We start from the raw sequence: 19,997 nt of genomic DNA, 5'->3' as shown, positions 1-19,997 counted from the left end.
GCCATTTCTTCTATTTTTCCCTTTTTCTATGAAAGGTCACCAAATGTCTCCCACAGGAGAGAGGAGTTAAGTACACTGGTTAAAGAAACACGTTAACAGGATGATTTTCGAATTCCCCTTAGATAGAATAAAATGACATGTGTGCGCTGACTTAATTACAGCATATGAGAATATACATCTCTGAATATGTAAATAAAGGGGCCAGCGTGTGTCCAGATGAGTAAGTATTCTCCAAAGCTCCATCTGTTTCTGCAGCACCACAATCAGGCTATATTCTGATGATGGTCTTAAAGGAACGGTTCACCCAAAAGTGAACATTCTGTCTTTATTTACTCACCCTCAAGTTGTTCCAAATCTGTATAAATGTCTTTGTTCTGATGAACACAGAGAAAGATATTTGGAAGAATACTTGTAATCAAACAGTTATTGGCCACCACTATAGCAGTAAAAAATGCTTTATAAATTTCTTTATTCTGTTGAACACAAAAGAAGATATTTTGAAGAATGTAGGAACGCAAACAGTTCTGGGGCACTTTTGACTACCATTGTCATGTTTTCTAGTATGGTAGTCAATGGTGGCTAAGAACTGTTTTGTTACAAGCATTTTTCCAAATATCTTTCTCTGTGTTCATCGGAGAAAAAACAAAACAAATACGGATTTGGAACAGCTTGAGGGTGAGTAAATGATGACAGAATCTTTATTTCCCTTTAAGTTTTTTCTCTTATTTTCTGTTTTTATTATTTGTTCAAATTTGCACATGGCTTGTAACATGTAGGAAAATGTGAGATTTGTAGAATGCTATAGAAACGTTAACTTAACATGCACAGAAAAGCCCTTTCAGTAATGTCTTTACATGGAATAATTCAGTGACGTTATTACCGTAGGCTACTGTTACGGCTTTGAGTATTTTGCAAATAATCTGTTAAATTACAACATTTAGGAAATTAAAAAAACCTGACAGCTATATGAGCACCACCATCGCAATAAAACTGCTTTCCGTAAAGAGACTTTTATTTTGATAGTGTCACTACCCGGAAATGCCCGTAGTTTGAAGGGGACAGAGGAAAACACGTGTGAATCTTTACTCCAACGCATTGTAGAGTATTATGCTGTTAACAAGTTTACTCGCATTTACCTTGTACCTGACATTCCCCAATGAAACGAATAATAATGCGTAAATTTGCATTTAGTGTAGTTTAGTGAATTTAGCTATTACCACCTGGTTTATAGATATTAGTCATTTTGACGTTTTATAGTTAACGTTACTGCCATGGCCGATGATGTGTTGATGCTCAACATCTCTTCAGATCCTTTCAAGTTTCCCACCAAGAATAACCAGCGATCTTTTTTATCAGCAGAAAAATATTCATGGGTAAGTACTGTCCTTCGGTGTCATTTTCAATTGAACGCGATTTCTCTCGGTACAATAAACTGGTGTTGTTCTTGTTACAGAAGGGAAAAAAGAAGGAATCGGTGAAAAGAAAGGCTGTCTTCGAGCCACAGGAGAACAGCGCATTCAAACAGAGGAAGATTAATCAAACTGGTCAACAGCACACACATAAGCAAAAGCTGCAGTCCCCTAGAAGCCCATCTCAGAGGAATAATAGTAGAGACACAGAGGAGACTGGGTACCAGAGAGAAAACAAAGCTGCACAGTCCCCATCAAAGGTGAAAACATTTCCAAAGAAAGCTCCCGAAGAACATAAAGACCATGGCAGACCATTTATCAAGACATCCTCTCTCTTCAAAAACAACCCAGAGATCCCTGATGTCCACAGGTAGATGGCACGTTTGAGCATCATCGTGTTAATGAAACTTTGTTACTTCACACAAAATCTCAGTTTGACCTTACCAAGCAATCTGAGTGCCTCTTTTCTTTTTTTCAGTCGTGCAGTAACTCGAGTAAACGAGAACGTTTTCACGAACTACACTTTTGAAGAGCTGAATTTGCATCCTCATTTGGTATCAACACTTGTAGTAGTTTTGATCTAATCTGTCATCTGATATTTTTGAATTACATTTTGCCTTATCGTTTGTCATTTAAATTCCACAGGTGGCAACTCTTGAGAAGGTGTTGAAAGTGACCAGTATGACCAGGTGTGGTAGCTTTCGTTTGATTGTGTCTGTCTGCATCTCTGTACGTTTTCTCATTTTCCTCTCTGTGTCCAGTGTACAGAAACAGAGCATACCGGTGCTGATGTTTGGTAAAGATGCTGTCATCCGTTCCCAGACTGGATCAGGTAGGGGATTTTCCCATTTGGCATTAATATTGACAGTTGCTGCTATCATAGTGTTATCTTGCAGAATAGAAATGTTGACGTTACCCCCTACAGTAAAAAATGGCACAAAGAAAAGTTAAAACAATAATTGATCGTCCAGATGTGTTCCACTGTTTTGTGCAGGAAAAACATTGGCCTATGCGATTCCAGTGGTGCAGTCCCTACAAGCAATACAACCAAAAGTGAAGGCAAGCCGACTTGATTTTCTAATACTACACTCACAATGTCTCGTTTACTGTTAAATAAATTCCCTCAGTATTATGAAATATGTTTATTTTAAGAATTATATAAATGCATTTAATCCACTGTGGTCTCACAAAACAAGCATAACTAATGAGAATGTGTTTAGGTAGAGAAGGATTTAATGTTAAACTGACATTGTGTATGGATTTGAGTCACTGGTCTGCATATTTACAGTCATATACAACCAAGTTCGCTTTTTATTATGCGTTTAAACTATAAATTAACACATTTTCTTAAATTCTCTTTCAGAGATCAGATGGACCTTTGGCTGTTATCATTGTTCCAACCAGAGAGGTATCTTTCAATAAATGATACAAAGGCATAGTCATTCTCTCATTTATTTAGTGGATAATCATGCAGCATATATTCATGTATTTTACCCTTGATGCTTTTTCTAACCTTTGCCCCTCAGCTTGCCCTGCAGACCTTTCAAATGTTTCAGAATCTTCTAAAAGTAAGAATGTCGTATTGCTCTTTTAAATATACTTTAGTCGTCATGTTTATATTAAAAACAACAACAACTCAAAGATCTTGTCACTTATCGTTTTAGCCTTTCATCTGGATTGTGCCAGGAGTTCTGATGGGAGGAGAGAAAAAGAAATCAGAAAAATCCAGGTAGGAACAAGAGACTGGGGTGTCCAATCCTTCAGTATTTTCCTCTCGTCCACACTTGACTCTGAAGACATTTTTTATTTAGCCATTTAACGTTGCTATTTTTTAATTCTATGTCACTTCAGTCTCGATATTTCTGTCCTCATGTTTTTTTGCTTCAGACTTAGAAAAGGGATTAATGTTCTGATCTCGACCCCCGGGAGACTGGTGGACCACATCAAGAACACTCTCAGCATTGTTTTCAGTGCTGTGCGCTGGCTCATTCTGGATGAAGCTGACAGGTCAGAGAAACATGCGTGTTCACTTTCTAAAAATGATTAAATATCGGTATGAATGTGTATATGTACTGTTAGTTTTATGCACTGGCAGGACTCTGGACCTGGGCTTTGAGAAAGATCTGACAGTGATTTTGAATGCTCTAAACTCCACTGGAATTGCCCGACAGAATGTGCTGCTTTCAGCCACTCTCAACGAAGGTAAGCTCATTGTCCGCTCAGTACAACTGTCTGTGTTGGCTCTAGTCTAGTGAAAGCAGATTGAAATGACCTGAAAAGGGAGTTTGGCCTAGCTGGACCTGTTTTTTTCACCAAACAATAAAAGATGAGGGCCAATGGGGGTGTTTGAGAAACATGATTGAGTGCTATTACTTCGTTTTGTTTGGTGTCAATTAGGGGTGTAACGATACTTCGTATTACGATATTTCGCGATGCAAAAATGTTACGATGCTCATCGTAGAGAGATGGGGATATTTTACGATATGTTTCATTCTATTCGTTCAGCAGTCAAGACGCTACGCCAGCACGTCACGTGTGCTTATCTCACATATGCGGTAGAGAGAGAAGCCCAAGACACAATCTGTCTCCAAGTGGTTTACAAAGCGTCATATTTTCCTTCACAATCACCGTTAAAACACAGCAAACTTGAAGTGTGACTGCTGGCGAGTCACCCCGAAACTCATTACAAAGGCAGCACAAACGTTTTTATATGCCAATGTTAGTTTATCCGCTAACGTGAGCTGCTGCATAACGTGATGCAACATAAAGTAAGCCAAAAGAAACCAGCGCTGTTCCGATCAGAGAAGCGATGAAGTGAGTCGAACTGTATATTAAAAGATCGAATGACATGCTAAAAAACAAGTATGTGATTTGCAGGATTGAAGAAATGTAATACAGTTTATGTAATATGTCTTTTTGAAAGATTTTTCTCATTCATTACTGTCTCAAGCAAAGACAGTGCAGCTTCAAAGAGACATGAGCCAATAGCGCTTGAGCGTGAGCTCTGTCAGAGCGTTTCATTGGTTGAATGTACTGAACGAACGAGTCAATTGAGTCAAAATGAGACTGAATGAACTGGTAAATGTCGTTCATGGTCTAATATTCTCTGTGTTACAACAATGCATATCCAGTAGTTACTCAACTTTTCTGAAAAATAAAGGTAATGACCAGGTTTAATTTAATTCCAAGATAAAGTAAATTATGTCGAAACAGTTAAATCTTTGTATGGAACATTTAATTACACCAATTAAATGAGTTAATCCAGATAGATTTTAGTAGACTAATATAATGTAGATTTCGTCGACTAAAAATAGACTAAAACTATGATAAATTGGGTTGACTAAATCTAAATTGCATTTTAGTCAAAAGACTGACTAAAACTAAATCAAAATTTGCTGTCAAAATTGACACTGATCTTAATTCTAATTTCAGTTAAGCCTTAAAATGTTAAAATTCTTTATTAAGTTGTATGTGTAACAAAATAATTTACTGAAATTGTTAATATTTTGAAAATAAATGTTATTTGAATTTCAGTTTCATTTTTGAATTTTGTTCAAAATATCGAGATGTGTATCGTATCGTGAACCCAGCATCGAGATAAGTACCGAATCGTGAGCTGAGTGTATCATTACACCCCTAGTGTCGATAGTTGTGTGTGATTTAAACACCACCTTTATTACCATTTTTATCACAAAACAAAAAGCTGTTTCTGTGACAATCCACATATGTTATACATTTTGATTCTGTATTCTTTACATCCAGGCCTGTCTCGATTAGCCAGCATCAGTATGAAGGACCCAGCGACCATTCACGTGTCAGAGGGAAGCAAGGGGACGACTCAGACGCGTCCCCAGGCGGCTGCTCAGGCTCTGTCAGACAGCTATTCTGTTCCTGAGAGACTGAAGCAGCATGTGGTGGTAGTGCCCAGCAAACTCCACCTGGTCTGTCTGGCGTCCTTCATTCTGGCCAAATGCAAGGTAGAGAATACATGCTTTAGAAACCACTCATTAATTCTCAACGGTAAAGTGACACTGACAGGCAACTTATTTTACATAGACGATGTATTTCATGCTTTGACGTTAACTTTGCTTGTATGTGTGCAGTTTGAGTGTGGGCAGAAACTGATTGTGTTCATGTCCAGCTGTGACGCTGTGGAGTTTCTTCTCACGCTCTTCACTAAAGTTCTGTGTGCGAAGTCCGACACCAGCCCAGCCAACCTCTTCAACTTGTACAGGCTCCACGGCAACATGAAACAAGAGGTAACGCATTATGTGCCAGCTCAATAAATCTGACTATCGTTTTATGTTCAGAATAATAGAATCAAAATCTTTAATAGTGAATTTGTCATACAGTTTTATTACTTCTGACCTTAAAGGAGCAATGTGGAGATTTTAGCAGCATCTAATGTTGAGGTTGCGAATTGCAACCAACGGCTCCCTCCACATCTCCCTTTTGAAGCAGTACGATGGCTCTCACAGGACAAAGATGTCACGTTTTCACTTCTTTGCCGAAGGAGATAGCATATTTGCGAAACGCGCTCTTTAGAGCAGTTTGTCTGTTTAGGGCTACTGTAGAAACAACATGGAGAATTCCATGCAAAAGGAGTATATGTAGGTAGAAATAGCTCATTCTAAGGTAAAAAAAACAACGCTTCATTATGTAAGGTCTTTATACAACTCTGAACACATAGTTATGTACATTATATTGCATTTCTGTCAGTAGATCCTTCTAAATATTACACACAGCAGCTTTAAACATTAAACAGGTTGTTTTTGCATGTGAAAGGAGAAGCGACACTTTTCCAGGTTGCTGAATACGTAACAAATGTGTTTATGTAAATGTGAATAATCATACTAATGTCTTTTTTGTGATGTCATAACAACAAAGATTTTGGGGATTTTAAGGGCAACAGCGCTCTTAAAAGCTTCCAGAAGCTCTAGTAGCATATGACACTGGGTTAGACCATCAGGGTCTGGTTTACCGGTGGGGTACACCGGCTCTCAGCCAGCTGGCGAACAGGCAACAGCAGCAGTCTGTGCCCTGTGGCAGTGTCAGGGGAACTGAATCCTGCCACTGTCCGGCCCGCACCCTCACCCCCCACTCAAATGGAGTCGCCATGGGTCGCCCATATGGCACTGGAGGTGGAGGGGACTGGGGAGTCTCATTGGTCAAACGTTTGAAAGAGCGTTTCTGGGTGTGGTGTTAGCCTGTAGCGTTATGGATGGGTTTAGTAATGGGACGGCACAGGCCTGAGCTCTGGACGTCTCCTTCAGTGAGGAGAGCTGCAGGAGATGGGCAGCTGTTCCAGCATATAACAGATTGTGCTCCATCCAGAAGAAGGAGAGAGAGAGAGAGAGAGAGAGAGAGAGAGAGAAGCCGTCGAACATCTCACCTTCAGATGGGCTCTCAATGCCATTGCCAACCACTTTATCTTTTGTTCTTAAAGGGAAATATCTTCCAAAAATTACAATTCTTGAATAGTTTACTCTTAGGTCATTCCAAACCAGTATGATTTTCTTCTGCGGATCACAAAAGATGTTTTGATGAACATTGAAAACTCAACTACAAAACAACACTAGACCTCATTGACTCAAAGCCACATTTTTCAGAATATCTTCTCTTGTGTTGGCAAAGAAACTTTAAGGCAAATAAACGATATGTGACTGAATATAAGCTTTTATAATAATGTGCCACATTGTGTTTTCTGGAACTCTGTATCCTCAGTGACTCTCTGTAGTTTTTAAACCCTTCAGAAACACATCAGCAACTGTTCTTATGTGAACTCACCTGCTTTTTCTAGGCGCGCACCGAGGTCTTCCAGGAGTTCTCCCAGTGTCAGACTGGCATTCTGCTATGCACAGTGAGTCATTCATTTAATTGATGAAGACATTGATAGATCTAGAGTAATAAAATAAAATAAGAAACAAGTGTATGTTTATACTCTGATCTATCAACATTGACTAGAGCCCAACAAATCCCATCTCATTTTACAGGGAAACAAACCATGTAATGTGTTTTTAAGTTAGTAATAATAAGTTTTAATAGTAATAATATGTTATGAATTATAAGTGGCCATTTAACACACGCTTAATTGTAGGGTTTAGGACAGTCATTCTCAATTGGCGGACCGCGTTCCGGATCCGGACCTTTGCTTCGTTCCATCCGGACCATTTAAAACATTTGACTATTTTGGTTGTTTAAATTGAGGTGTGCGTCCACACAACGGAGAATCACATCACACGCGCTCTCAGGAACATTTATGTAATTGATCTTTTGCTGCTATATCCTCTGTCATCTTTATTTTTGCGCCGAACGCGCTTCGTTTTAACCCTTTCCGCTCTGCATGAAGAGCAGCAGACACATGCTTATTTTAACAACAGTAGTGCAGACACACAGAGCAGGCAAATGGACACACAACAGTAAACAAAATGCAGCAATATTAAAGCTTTTGTATCTGTCTGTTCACTGTTTGCTATATGTATCCAACCTTTCAACCAGATTTGTGTTATTTTATGGACCGTAACGTTTTTATCTACATGTAGCTTGTGATCCTGTGAAAACCCAGGCTGAAGTCTCATAATCGAATTAATATAAAATATTAATTTCAAGCATTAATTTAACTAAGATTTCTATCTTTAAAATGGCATTATTCAGTCAGTATTGAAGATGTTGTTATATTTTCACAGAATATTCTGTAGGATTATTTTATGTAGAAAACAGTAAAAAGACTTGCTGGGGTTTCACAAGCAGGGTCACATTTTGTATTGAACAACGTTCTAATTGGGAAATTATTTAAATCTTTATACAGTATATCCAACTGGGCTAAATTGATTAAATATTTATTTATTTTCAAAAAACATATTGTCCGGACTTCCGTTTGGATGAAAATATAAAGACCGGTCCTCTTGGATCTTTAATTGAATACCCCTGGTTAAGGATGATAAGGTTGGTTATGACTTACTGACTTAAAGGGATACTTCACCCAAAAGTGAAAATTCTGTCATCATTTACTCACTTTCGAGTTGTTCCAAATGTGTATAAATTTGAATGGAATAAATGGAATAATGCTTATAACCAAACAGATCTCAACACCCATTGACTACCATAGTAGGAAAAAAAACAATGGTAGTCAAAAGTGACCCAGAACTGTTTGCTGTCCTACGTTATTCCAAATGTCTTTTGTGTTCAACAGAACAAAAAATGATAAAGTAATTTTTCCTACTATGGGAGTCAATGGGTGTTGAGATCTGTTTGGTTATAAGCATTCTTCCAAATATCTTTCTCTGTGTTCATCAGAACAAAGAAATTTATACACATTTGGAACAACTCAGGGGTGAATAAAGGTAACTGATAGAATTTTCATTTTTGGGTGAAGTATGACCTTAAGCTGTTGGTTAAAAGAGCCAGGTGTCTGCCTTATGGACCTCTTTTTTCTCCATCCTGTCCCTCTGCAGTAGTAAATGAGTAGTTCTAGTATTGCTGACAGTCTGCCATGGCCTTGTGCCAGACTCCTCCTGTACTAGTTCCAGGGCTGTACCCAGACTCAAAGTGTAGGCTAGCGGGGCAGTGCTGGGTGTTAAGATTAAGAGCTGTCTTTCCTCCAGCGGCCATTAGAAATATGTTTATTGTGGAAAAGTGTGCTTGATTTAAAAAAAATGACAAATTAATACTTCTAAACTGGTATAGTGGATATTTTCAGAGATATTAACAGATTTTTTGTCTCTTAGGATATGTTGTTAAAAAAATTCTAGGCTAGTTTTAATTCAGTCTCCGTAAGAAAAGCACCATTAATGTTGGTTGAAAGTTTAAAGAATTCAAATTTTAATCATTTTTACATTTTTCGTCAAGGATGTGGCTGCACGTGGATTGGATCTGGCCCAGGTTACATGGATCGTACAGGTTGGATCCTTGTGTAAACCCCCCCCCAAAATGTATAATCCATTCTGCACTGAACAGCTAAAAATATTTAAATGTGACAATTTTGTTTGTTGCAGTACAACCCTCCCATTTCCGTTGAGGAATACGTTCATCGCGTGGGCCGCACAGCTCGAATCGGAGCTCAGGGAAGCAGCCTGCTTTTCCTCACCCCCTCTGAGACGGCCTTTGTGGATGTGCTGGCCAATCACAACATCAGGTGTGCTGACTGGCACTTCATCTATATCAGATTATCATTTTGATGCGCTCCGACACAGCAGCAGGGGAGTTACTTGGGGCAGGGCCAGTCACTGACTACACTATGATTAAAAGTGATCAAACTGGTCTTGTCTCTGTTCCAAAGCACACACTGTAACAGTGGAGAGCTGGACTGATGAATTTCTGTTGATATCTGCTCTGGAGGCCAGTTTTGAGCGAAGGCACACGCTCGGGTCTCTGCATGACAGGAGAAACCACACAGACAGAATGAATCTGTTCTGCTGGCACAAGAGCTTTGATATTGGCTTACATTATACTGTGATATACAGTGCTAATCATTCTTAAAAGACTTGGTTAACACAGTTTAATGTGCAGTGTCTTTAGAGTTCTCAACAAGGGGGCGGGGCCAACTGGGGGTCTTAAGATGACTTCGAATTATTTTAAATAAGACAATAAAAAACATTTAAATAAGCAGTAACTAAAAACCTAATCAAGACATTTCTTAGTGTTTATATATATTTAACATATAACATTTATGTTTTTATCGAAAGTGTCAAAATTATTGTTACAAAAGGATGGTACATATTATGGCTGTCACGATATCAAAATTTCACTTTGCGCTTTTGTTCTTTAATAAGTATCTGTAAATCTTTCTTCCACAGTTTATCCGAAATGAAGATGATCGCCATCTTGTCCACTTTGATGCGGGACAGCCGCTTCAAAGGCAGAGGGAAATGGGACAGTAAGGTAATGCTCTTGACACCATGCAGCAATCCTGAAAAGTAAACTCTTGGCTGCAGCTGTTACCGCTGAACTTTCCCGTCTTGGCAGAGTATCACGTGTGGTTGAAAGCACAGGTCTAGAGAACAGCTGTGGGAGAAGAATGGCTTTATCTCCTTCCCTCCCTCCCTCTCAACAATAAGAGCCCTCAGACAACAATGAGCGAGTGTTTCTGCCACATCTCAGTCGCTCCTAATCCTGATTTAATGTCCTTTTCCCTCCCAGCACCAATTGGCTGCTTGTAATCCCCACCCATGCCGCCCCCCTTGTTATCAGCCTCGTTTGGATGGTCAAAGGTCATTGATGGGGAGGGGTGGTGTCATCAGTTTGTACAACTAATAATATTTATGTGCTGCGCTCCTTTTTTATTGGCTTTTAATGAGGTAAAATTTAGAGACTGGACTTATAATTGATTAAATGTTTGGAATGCTTATTTCTGGTTGAGTGTTGGTTATCTGTTTGAGTTTTATTTTATTGTGTGTGTCATTGTGCAGGGATCAGGTGCTGCTTTTGAGCAGGAGGTGCGGGAGAGAGCCACTGTTTTACAGACAGACTTTGAGAATTATGTTCATGCCAATAATGAGTCACTGCAAACAGCGAAGAGTGGTGGGTTTATATCAGAATACAGTCATTGAAACCTTCTGCGTTAAATTGGTAGTTTATTCTATAGTGTTTAAGTTCTATTTGCATGAAAATATTTATTGTTGTTTATTATTTTGGTAACACTTACAATAAGGGTGCATTTTGTTAGCATCTGTTATTGCATTAGCTAACATGAATGAACAACAACAAATAATTCTACAGCATTTATTAATATTGGTTCATTTTAATTTCAGCATTTATTAATGAAGACTAACTGTTAAAGGGACAGTTCACCCAAAAATGAAAATTCTGTCGTTTACTCATCCTTCCGTTGTTTTAAACCGAAAAAGAAATCCTACTATGGTAGTCAATTATGTCCCGGAACAGAAAATGACTAACATTCTTCCAGATATCTTTCTCTGTGTTTATCAGAACAAAGAAACCTAAACAGGTATTAAATTACATGAGGGTGAGTAAATGAAATCTCCTTTTTGGGTGAACTGTCCCTTTAACATTATGAACTAACATGAACAAAAATGAATAAATGCTGGAAAACTATTGCACATTGTTAGTTCATGTTAGGTAATGCATTTACTGATGCTAACAAATACAACCTTATTGTAAAGTGTTACCATTATTTTTATTATAATTATTTATTTATGATTCTAATATTGATGTCTTATAGAGTATATAAGACACATATAAATGTTTATAATCATTTTACAAAGGATCTAATAGAAATAAAAAAATAAAATAAGGAACCTTTCTTGAAGATGTGACACTTGATGCGGTATCGCCTTTACAAGTTTCTACTATCATGATGACTAACAGTTTTTTTTGGTCCTCTAGCTCTGCAGTCTTTCCTGAGAGCGTACACCACCTACCCCTCCAGTCTGAAACATATCTTCCACATCCGCAGTCTGCACCTGGGCCACGCTGCTAAGAGCTTTGGCCTGAGGGACGCACCTAAGGGCCTGGCCAGCTCCATAACCCCTTATCCTGCCAACTGCAAAGACAGAAAGAAGGGCAAAGACAAGAGGTACAGAATCTGTCAAACAAATTTGGATACCAGATTGTATGATCTGGAAAATTTTAACTAAGTTCTGTAGTCACATTTGTCCTTTTTTCAGTTCTTTTGAACACTTTTTTTTTCTATTTTTAATAATGTCTAACAATTTTACATGCATTACAAATGAACAGGATCTGGCATTCTTGTAAATCGAGTCTCTGAAGCTAATTTAGTGGCAAAAATATGTTATGTACAATTTTCAGGGAGTACAGATCCTTATTTGATTCATAACTAACATGATCAAGATTATATGGCACATCTCCACAAGTGTTAATATAAAGTCACAATTTAAGCCCCTGACATCCTTTAATTATAGTTTTTTTAACAATAAACTTGTATTATAGTGTCACGTCATGATGAAAAGGGGAGAGAAATGCTTTCGAGTTTGTTATACAGAACTTGAATAGTGTCCCATCATGGCTGCTCTGAAAACTTCAAGCACAGCTGTGCTGGAGAAAAGCCCATCGCTTGCACGCGCTCTTGGCAGCTGTGAGTCTTTCTTTGTAGCTGAGCTTTTCAGGGTCAAAGAGGAGTACTGAAGTCCTGCTTGTATCAGCTGCAGGTTTTACCTTTCACCTTTGACAACATGGCACTTATCATCCCCCATCCTCCTCCAACTTTCTTCACGGTGTGATTTTGGTAGTCTTAAATGACAACTAAATAAAGTGCTAGTGCTAAAATGTTTAAGGTTTCCTAACACCGTGTCTACACCGGACGCGGACTACACACAGCTTGTTCTAATGGGATTGTCGCACCGGGCCGTATCCAGTGTGGACAAAATTTTTATTTATAATGGGTTCTATTGCGTTCTATTGTCTTTTGTCGCATCGCGGCGCATCCGGTGTAGACACGATGTAACATCTCCTTTGTCCTCACAAGATAGTTTGAATAGTTTGAAGTTTGTCATACAGCCCCCTTGAGCTCAAGGTGTGATTTGGAAATGCTGGTGACTGCATTACGATCGTAATGTTTTATTATGTACAGATGTTATGGCAGGTTGGCAAGCACATTGCAGTACGGTTGTTAGGCACTATGTAGTTTGGCCAGCGCTTGACATTGTGGGGTTATTATTGATCATCTCCCAAAGGAGCCATCTAGTTAGCAAAGACCATGTCCAGACTAGTCTGTGTGTTGCTGTGGGTCTTCCGTTGTGGATCCGTGCATATCGAGTGGTCAGATTCTCAGCAGGACACTTAATTAAGCTGAGGCAAGCTTTTAGTCCTGGACGAACACCACGGAGAAGGTTTGCTGTCATTACTGTCAGATAGCGATGAGTGTTTGTTTGTTTGTTTAAATCGGGAATATTCACATGGCGATATCCTCTAGTGTTTTACAGTTGACCCACACGTGCAATGATCAAGGTTCCCTAATACCATTTGAAAGTTGAGACAGTTCACCCAAAAGTAAAAATTCTGCCATTATTTATTCATCTTCATGTTGTTCAAAGCCTGTATGACTGTATGAAAGATATTTTGAGAAATGTCTCATTGGTTTTGTGTCCATACAAGGAAGTCAATGGAGGCCAACGTTGTTTGGTTATTAACATTCCTCAAAATATTTTCTTTTGTGTTCACCAGAAGAAAGAAAGTCATACATATTGAAATGACGCGAGGGTGAGTAAATAATAAAAGAATGTTCATTTTTGGTAGAACTATCCCTTTCACGCCACTGCATTCTTCTGCTTTGTAGCTCTCTTTCTTTCATCACTCCTTCAGTTCTTACACGCGCCTTTGAGGTAAAGGCTTAAAAGCCCCTGCGTGCTGTCTCTACTGTAAAGAGTGTGTCAGATGCAGTTTGGTAAAATCTGATGTTCAGGTTGCTTAACTGAAGGTTTGTGACACGCTACATTTAATTGAGCGGTGTTGCTTTGTTATATGTCTCGTCTCATAGAGAGAAACAGTCTTCATAGAACTTAATTGGGTTGTTGAAGGACCATCCTGATATCACAGCAAAATTGTTGCCGTTGTTGTATGAATATACAGCCGAGGAAAAAATTAAGAGACCATTTTAAAATTATTATGTCTTTTATTTGACTATTTATAATTATTTATAATTTTTTATTTTATTTATAAAAATTTCATTCTATGAACTACAAACAATATTTAACAAATAAAAATATTTACATTTAGTCATTTAGCAGACGCTTTTATCCAATGGGGTGTCAATTTAGACAAATTCCCATAATCGATTTTCATTTACATTAACTATCAATTAATCGATTAACATTAATACTGAAATATGCCTCTGAGTCTGCAGTGGCATATAGGCATGACAGCGCGCAAAAGCCACACAAAACGCCATCTTTCTCACCTGAATAAAAAGGTTTCTATGTTTAAAAAAATGCCTAGTAGCATTGTTAAAACGAATCGGTGTGATTGATAATATAATATAATTATGTATTTGATTATTAACATATGGACCAATATACAACGTGTCACCGCCTCAGATGTGCACTCTGGTAATTGCATATAAGCAGACTCGTATCATTGCGCGCGTGTGCGTGAGAGAATAGGTTGATTTGTTATTATAAGCATGATATATTTTTTCTAAATGTGCATAGGACACAGCGCATGGACACTATCGACAGTATTACAGAGAATCTGTAGAATTCAAAAAAGGGCATTTTAACTCACAAAGGTCCATAACGTGTTACAACCTTTAGCGGTCCTGAAGTTGAGACTTGTGTCTCACACTGAGGCATAATTTGCAGGTGGGATGAGTGGGACATGTCGCCACCACTTTTTGCCAAGTCAATTGTGTCCCGAGCACTTATTTGAATAGAACTAAACTTGTGGAACAAACACTGTAAACGCACCGCTTGTGCATCTATTGTCCAAGCACAAAAAATGGGTAAACCAATAAAGAAGTGTAATTTTTTATTATTTTAGTTATATTTAGTTTTTATATAAATATTTTCGTTATTAACGTATTGTTTTCCATTGATTTGACCTACCCCAGCGGATGGGGGCGGACTTTGTCCCCACCACTTTTGAAAACAAAGTTACGCCACTGGTCTCACATAAATAACATCATTATTTGTATTACATGAGCAGAAGCTAAAATAACAGTTAAATGATGTGCTAAACCATTTCGAATAAAATAACTGATAAGCTGTCCACATGCGATTAATGCAAACCTAAAAACCCTGATGGTACTGTACACTTTAGGAATGCCGGTGAGGATTTAATAAACTTGTGACAACATAAATAAAAGTTCAAAAATTATTTTTTATGTGATAACCTCGATTTAGGAAAAGTTCAAAAATTATTTTTTATGTGATAACCACAGTTTTTGTGTCTTGTTATGCTGTTTTTCACATTGCTGTTGGATGACTGTCATTCCTGAGGTTTGATTTTTTTTTTTATTCAACAGACACTGGACCACAGTACATCTAGAAATGTTGATTAAATAAAATTTTGGAATGGTCTCTTAATTTTTTCCATGGCTGCGATGTGAGAATAAAGCTCCTACTCTTACCCACCCCTAAACCTTTTTGGGGACTAAAAATAAATCTAATAAAATCTAAATCTAACTTACGAATAAGGCCATACAAAATCACATTGAATAGATTAGCAACCTTGTAAAATAGTTACGGATTGCCATGAGATTGATAGCGTCCACAGTGTTGGACACTGTGTTCTCAGAATCAGTATTTGTATGCAGAACTGAGGTTCTCATTACCTTCTGCAGTGGGTTGTGTGAAAAGCTTTGTTGAATTATAATAAATGATTTGAAATGAAATTAATAGGACTCTGCGGTAACGTTGAGTTTTGACTCGACTCTTACGGGATCTGTACGCTATAGGGAGTAGCATGTGTCTAACCACTAGTAATTGGCAGGGTGACCTGCAGCAGGACCTGTGAATGAAACCCATGGAGCAGGACAATAGGTCAGTCCCTGAGGAGCTGCCCCCAGAGCACCCATAACGCACTCGCCCTCTCTCCGCTGCCCAGACAACAGACAACACCCGTAATGAACTTATCTTCTGTCACGGCTGACAGCTGACATCTATATTTACCATCCAACCCTCTTTGTAGAATATTCATCCGCAGTATATCGATGTGACTTAACTGGTCAGTGCTTTGGCCCTCTTAACATTTATATTTCCGAGCCTAATTGTGTGTGTGACGACATTGTGTGTTGTGCTGCGCTCTGCCTCGCAGTGTCAGTCGAGTCTAGGCGTCCTGTCAGGAGAGACTTCATTACAGCGGGCTGTGGTGTACGCTGTCCATGTCCAGACAAGATTTCTCTAATGAGCAGATCACACCAGTATAAACATATACACACATTCATGGACATGTGAGTGAACAACAAGGACCTCCGGTACACAAGAGAGAGGCCATTACAGGGAACCTCACCAAAAATATACACACGCATCCCTCTGAGGATTTTTTGTTTTTACAGTATAGTTGGATATTCATAAACTGTATAATCTGTTTAAAAGTCATTTGTTTAAAGGAACCCATATACAGTCTCACCAAACAACCCCGCTCTTATATACAAATATAAATGCAGAACTAAAAACAAACTCCTATTTATAGACTGGCTTGTTATTTCAATCTCATGTCCTCTACTTGAGACCTCGAAGTATTAGGATTTGGAGTGGATCTTTTTTTTAAGCTGGGTGTTCTCAGAGAGCACTTAAAGGGATAGTTCACCCAAAATGAACATTTTGTAATCATTTACTCACCTTATTGTCTTTTCAAACCTGTATGACTTTCTTTCTTCCACAGAACTCCAAAGAAGATATTTTAAAGAATGTTGGTAACCAAACAACGGTGGTACCCATTGACTGGTTTTGTGTCCATACAATAGAATTGAATGGGTACCGTCGTTGTTCGGTTACCAACATTCTTTAAAATCGCTTCTTTTGTGTTAAGCAAAAGAAAAAGTCACACAGGTTCGAAATGCAGGGTTCTTACGGGTGCTGGAAATACTGAAAAATGCTTGGTTTTTAATACAGCGTTTTCAAGGTTTAAAAAATGCTTGGATTCGGGATAAAGGGCTTGAAACTGCTTGAAATGTTTAAATGCTTAATTTCATATCAAATCATTATGTGCAGTTCACTTTTTAGATAAAATAACTGAAAAAATCTTATTGCCTTTGCCGTTCGCATTAAAAACATTCTGCTCGAGCTTCGCTTACCTCTCTGATTCTGCGCACGTGGCGGGTGGCTATATGAAGAGTTCAGATGCAAAACCCTTTAAAAGCTCCGTCAAAAATTTGATTATGATGTTAAGTGAATGCTCTCCACACATCTTTGCTCTTGCAAATTCCGCTGTGTAAATAGCGAATCCGCCATGCCGCGAGCCCAACTGGCTCTTAAAGGGAATGGGCGATGAGACTCTGATTGGTTTACTGCACATTTTGCCCACAACAACACCCATGACTCATTAAGAGAGTAGGGACAACCCTTTTAGACCATGCGCCAGAGTGGATTTGGACACGCCATAGTGCACTTACGCCATAGTGCACTTGCACCCTGCGCTTTAGACCATGCATAGAATTAGACTATGCGCATAGATCGTTAAAAAAGAGCCCCTCGTTTTCAGACCAGCTCCCTAATGGGCGGAAATGCATTTGCTATTTAAACATGACATTAAAATGACAACTGCTTTGGACTGAAACTAGCAAAAACAATTGTTAAAAAATCAAATTCAGGCCCTGCAAGCTTTTGCAAATGGTAGTCAATTTTTTTTTTTAATTTTTGTCTTTTTTATTTTTCTTTTTTTTTATTATTTTATTTTGGTATTTTTTTTTTTGTTTTTTTTTTAGCACATTATCATCACTTGTGATTAAGTATGTATACTGGAAAACACATTGAAAGTACTGGAAAAGTGCTGGAATTTGGCTTTGTAAAAGGTGTAAGAACCCTGGAAATGACAAGAGGCTGATTAAATCATCTTAGAATTTTATTTTTGTGTGAACTATTCCTTTAACCTTCCAACTTGCCTTGGCTTTCCGTGCTACATTCTTTCTTGGTCCTTTTTTAGTTCATGGCACTACTCACAGCTGTATATCGACTCTTTTTAATGGTTTTGTCATTTGAACCCCTTACATACTGTATATCATTGCTTCCATTTTCTTCTGTCTTGAATGATTATTGTGTCCAGCATTTGGTCGTCTATGGTGGCAAGTGAATCTCCATGTCATTTGTTGTCGTATAACTCTTTTTGGGCTGCTCAGAATGACGTTAAACATAAAGTTTGATTTGCAATTATATTGATGAAGAGCTCACCCATCCAGTAAGCCTCTCTGTACGGTCTTTATTGTGGCTCTTTGTTTTTGTTTTCACTGAAGATTTTGTTGGCTTGTTGCTTTAACTCTGTAGCCCCACTGATGCCGAGGCATGTATCATAAATGTTATATACCTGTCAGTAAGTGTAAATATAGTGGTGATATATAATACACACACATTCGAATATGCCTATAGACATCCTTCATATCGCCTGTAGGGGTCCCTGTAGAGTGCTCAGGGAGCAATAGAACAATAACTGCCGTCTCATACCTCCTCTAAGCCCTGGGGGTAGAGTGTGTTGTGTCACCATGAGGTTGATGTGTTTGTATTGGATCCTTAAGCGGCCCCATGGGGGCAAAGCACCGCTTCATTCTCCAGAGTTATTGATTAGATAAACAGTCACTAGTTTTACATCAGGCCCCCGCTGCTGTCTGTGAGGCTTTTATTGACGACAGTGGGAAATGTGCTTAACCGGCCTCAAGCCCGACTAGGCTGTATATCCTTCTCTTTGTGTCGAGACCTTTTGCCCTGTTCATCATCTCCTCCATGGCTTATTCTGTTTATTTTGTTGGTTTATTTATTTATTTTCAAGCACTGTTTCTTATAGTTTTGCCATGAGCTCTTACAATACACACTGATGTTATAATTGTATAACGGGAGTTGGAAGTTATAATAATGTAATAAAATATCTTAATATTCCTTATTAAAAATATTTCTTGTTTTTTTTATAGGACACCTCCCTCGAAACTCACAACAAAGGAGCGTGCATCAAACCTTATCCGATCTGAGTATTTCAGTGGGATAGATGGACAATCCAAGTCTAAGAAGAGGAGGATAAAGAAGAAAGGTAACACAGAGGATTCTGATGCTGCTTAAAGAGGAAACTATAGGAGCAGAAAAGTGCTGAGGTCAGAGCACCCGCGTCCAGATGGATTCACAGGTGTTCTCAAGCAGAATTGAACATTTTTACGTGTAACAAAGCACAACGGGTGCTGCATGGTTACCCAAAAACTTTGATGCAAATGGTTCTCTGCAGTCACTTTTGAGCTGTTAAGTTCTTATAAATGTGTTGTCATAAAACATGATCTGTAACTATTTAAACAGTGTGATTTACATTGAAGAACAGTTGCATTTATGGACATGTTTTCAACAAAATGTTATTAAAACATAAAACATTGTATTTGACATAAAAGCAAGTTGTATTCAGTATTTTGACTGATCTGTCTATTTTGTAGTGCGCCTTTTTTATTTTTAAGAGACAGTGGTGAATACAACCAGAGTCGGGGCTATAGAGGGAGCATTGCTCCCCAGATTTTCCTTGGACCCCTCCAAAAAATGTCCTGCTGCTGACAATTAAAATAATAAACATTAAATACTTATTTGTATAACCTATTAAAGGGATAGTTCACCCAAAAAATGAAAATTCTGTCATCATTTACTCATCTGCCAGTTGTTCCAAATCTGTATAAATTTCTTTGTTCTGATGAACACAAAGATATTTGGTAGAAATAGTATAGTTAGTATATAGTATAGTAGTAGTATAGTTCCGACTCCCATAGTAGGAAAAATTACTTTATCATTTTTTTTGTTCTGTTGAACACAAAAGAAGACGTTTTGAAGAATGTAGGTAAGCAAACAGTTCTGAGGCACTTTTGACATCCATTGTATTTTTCCCTGCTATAGTCAAAAATCTATTTGCTTACAAGCGTTCTTTCAAATATCTTTCTAAGTGTTCATCAGAACAAAGAAATTTATACAGATTTGGAACAACTTGAAGGTGAGTAAA

General features: G+C 38.2%; 1 protein-coding gene across 1 annotated transcript; it reads left to right on the top strand.

Annotated features, from left to right (window-relative positions):
- The first annotated feature begins 1,043 nt into the window (after positions 1-1,043).
- Positions 1,044-19,615, top strand: ddx31 (DEAD (Asp-Glu-Ala-Asp) box polypeptide 31). The gene is made up of 20 exons (XM_057325995.1): positions 1,044-1,373; positions 1,454-1,779; positions 1,888-1,963; positions 2,055-2,098; positions 2,171-2,241; positions 2,404-2,468; positions 2,773-2,817; positions 2,936-2,977; positions 3,074-3,138; positions 3,297-3,416; positions 3,505-3,611; positions 5,172-5,386; positions 5,513-5,668; positions 7,210-7,269; positions 9,258-9,308; positions 9,404-9,543; positions 10,205-10,289; positions 10,817-10,928; positions 11,754-11,943; positions 18,943-19,615. Exons 1-20 carry the CDS (start codon positions 1,272-1,274, stop codon positions 19,085-19,087), a joined length of 2,217 nt encoding a protein of 738 aa, XP_057181978.1. The 5' UTR covers positions 1,044-1,271; the 3' UTR covers positions 19,088-19,615.
- Positions 19,616-19,997: the final 382 nt, after the last annotated feature.

The sequence above is a fragment of the Triplophysa rosa genome, linkage group LG2, assembly GCF_024868665.1.
Source record: "Triplophysa rosa linkage group LG2, Trosa_1v2, whole genome shotgun sequence".
Classification (NCBI taxonomy): Eukaryota; Metazoa; Chordata; class Actinopteri; order Cypriniformes; family Nemacheilidae; genus Triplophysa; species Triplophysa rosa.
This window is presented reverse-complemented; position numbering and strand designations above follow the sequence as displayed.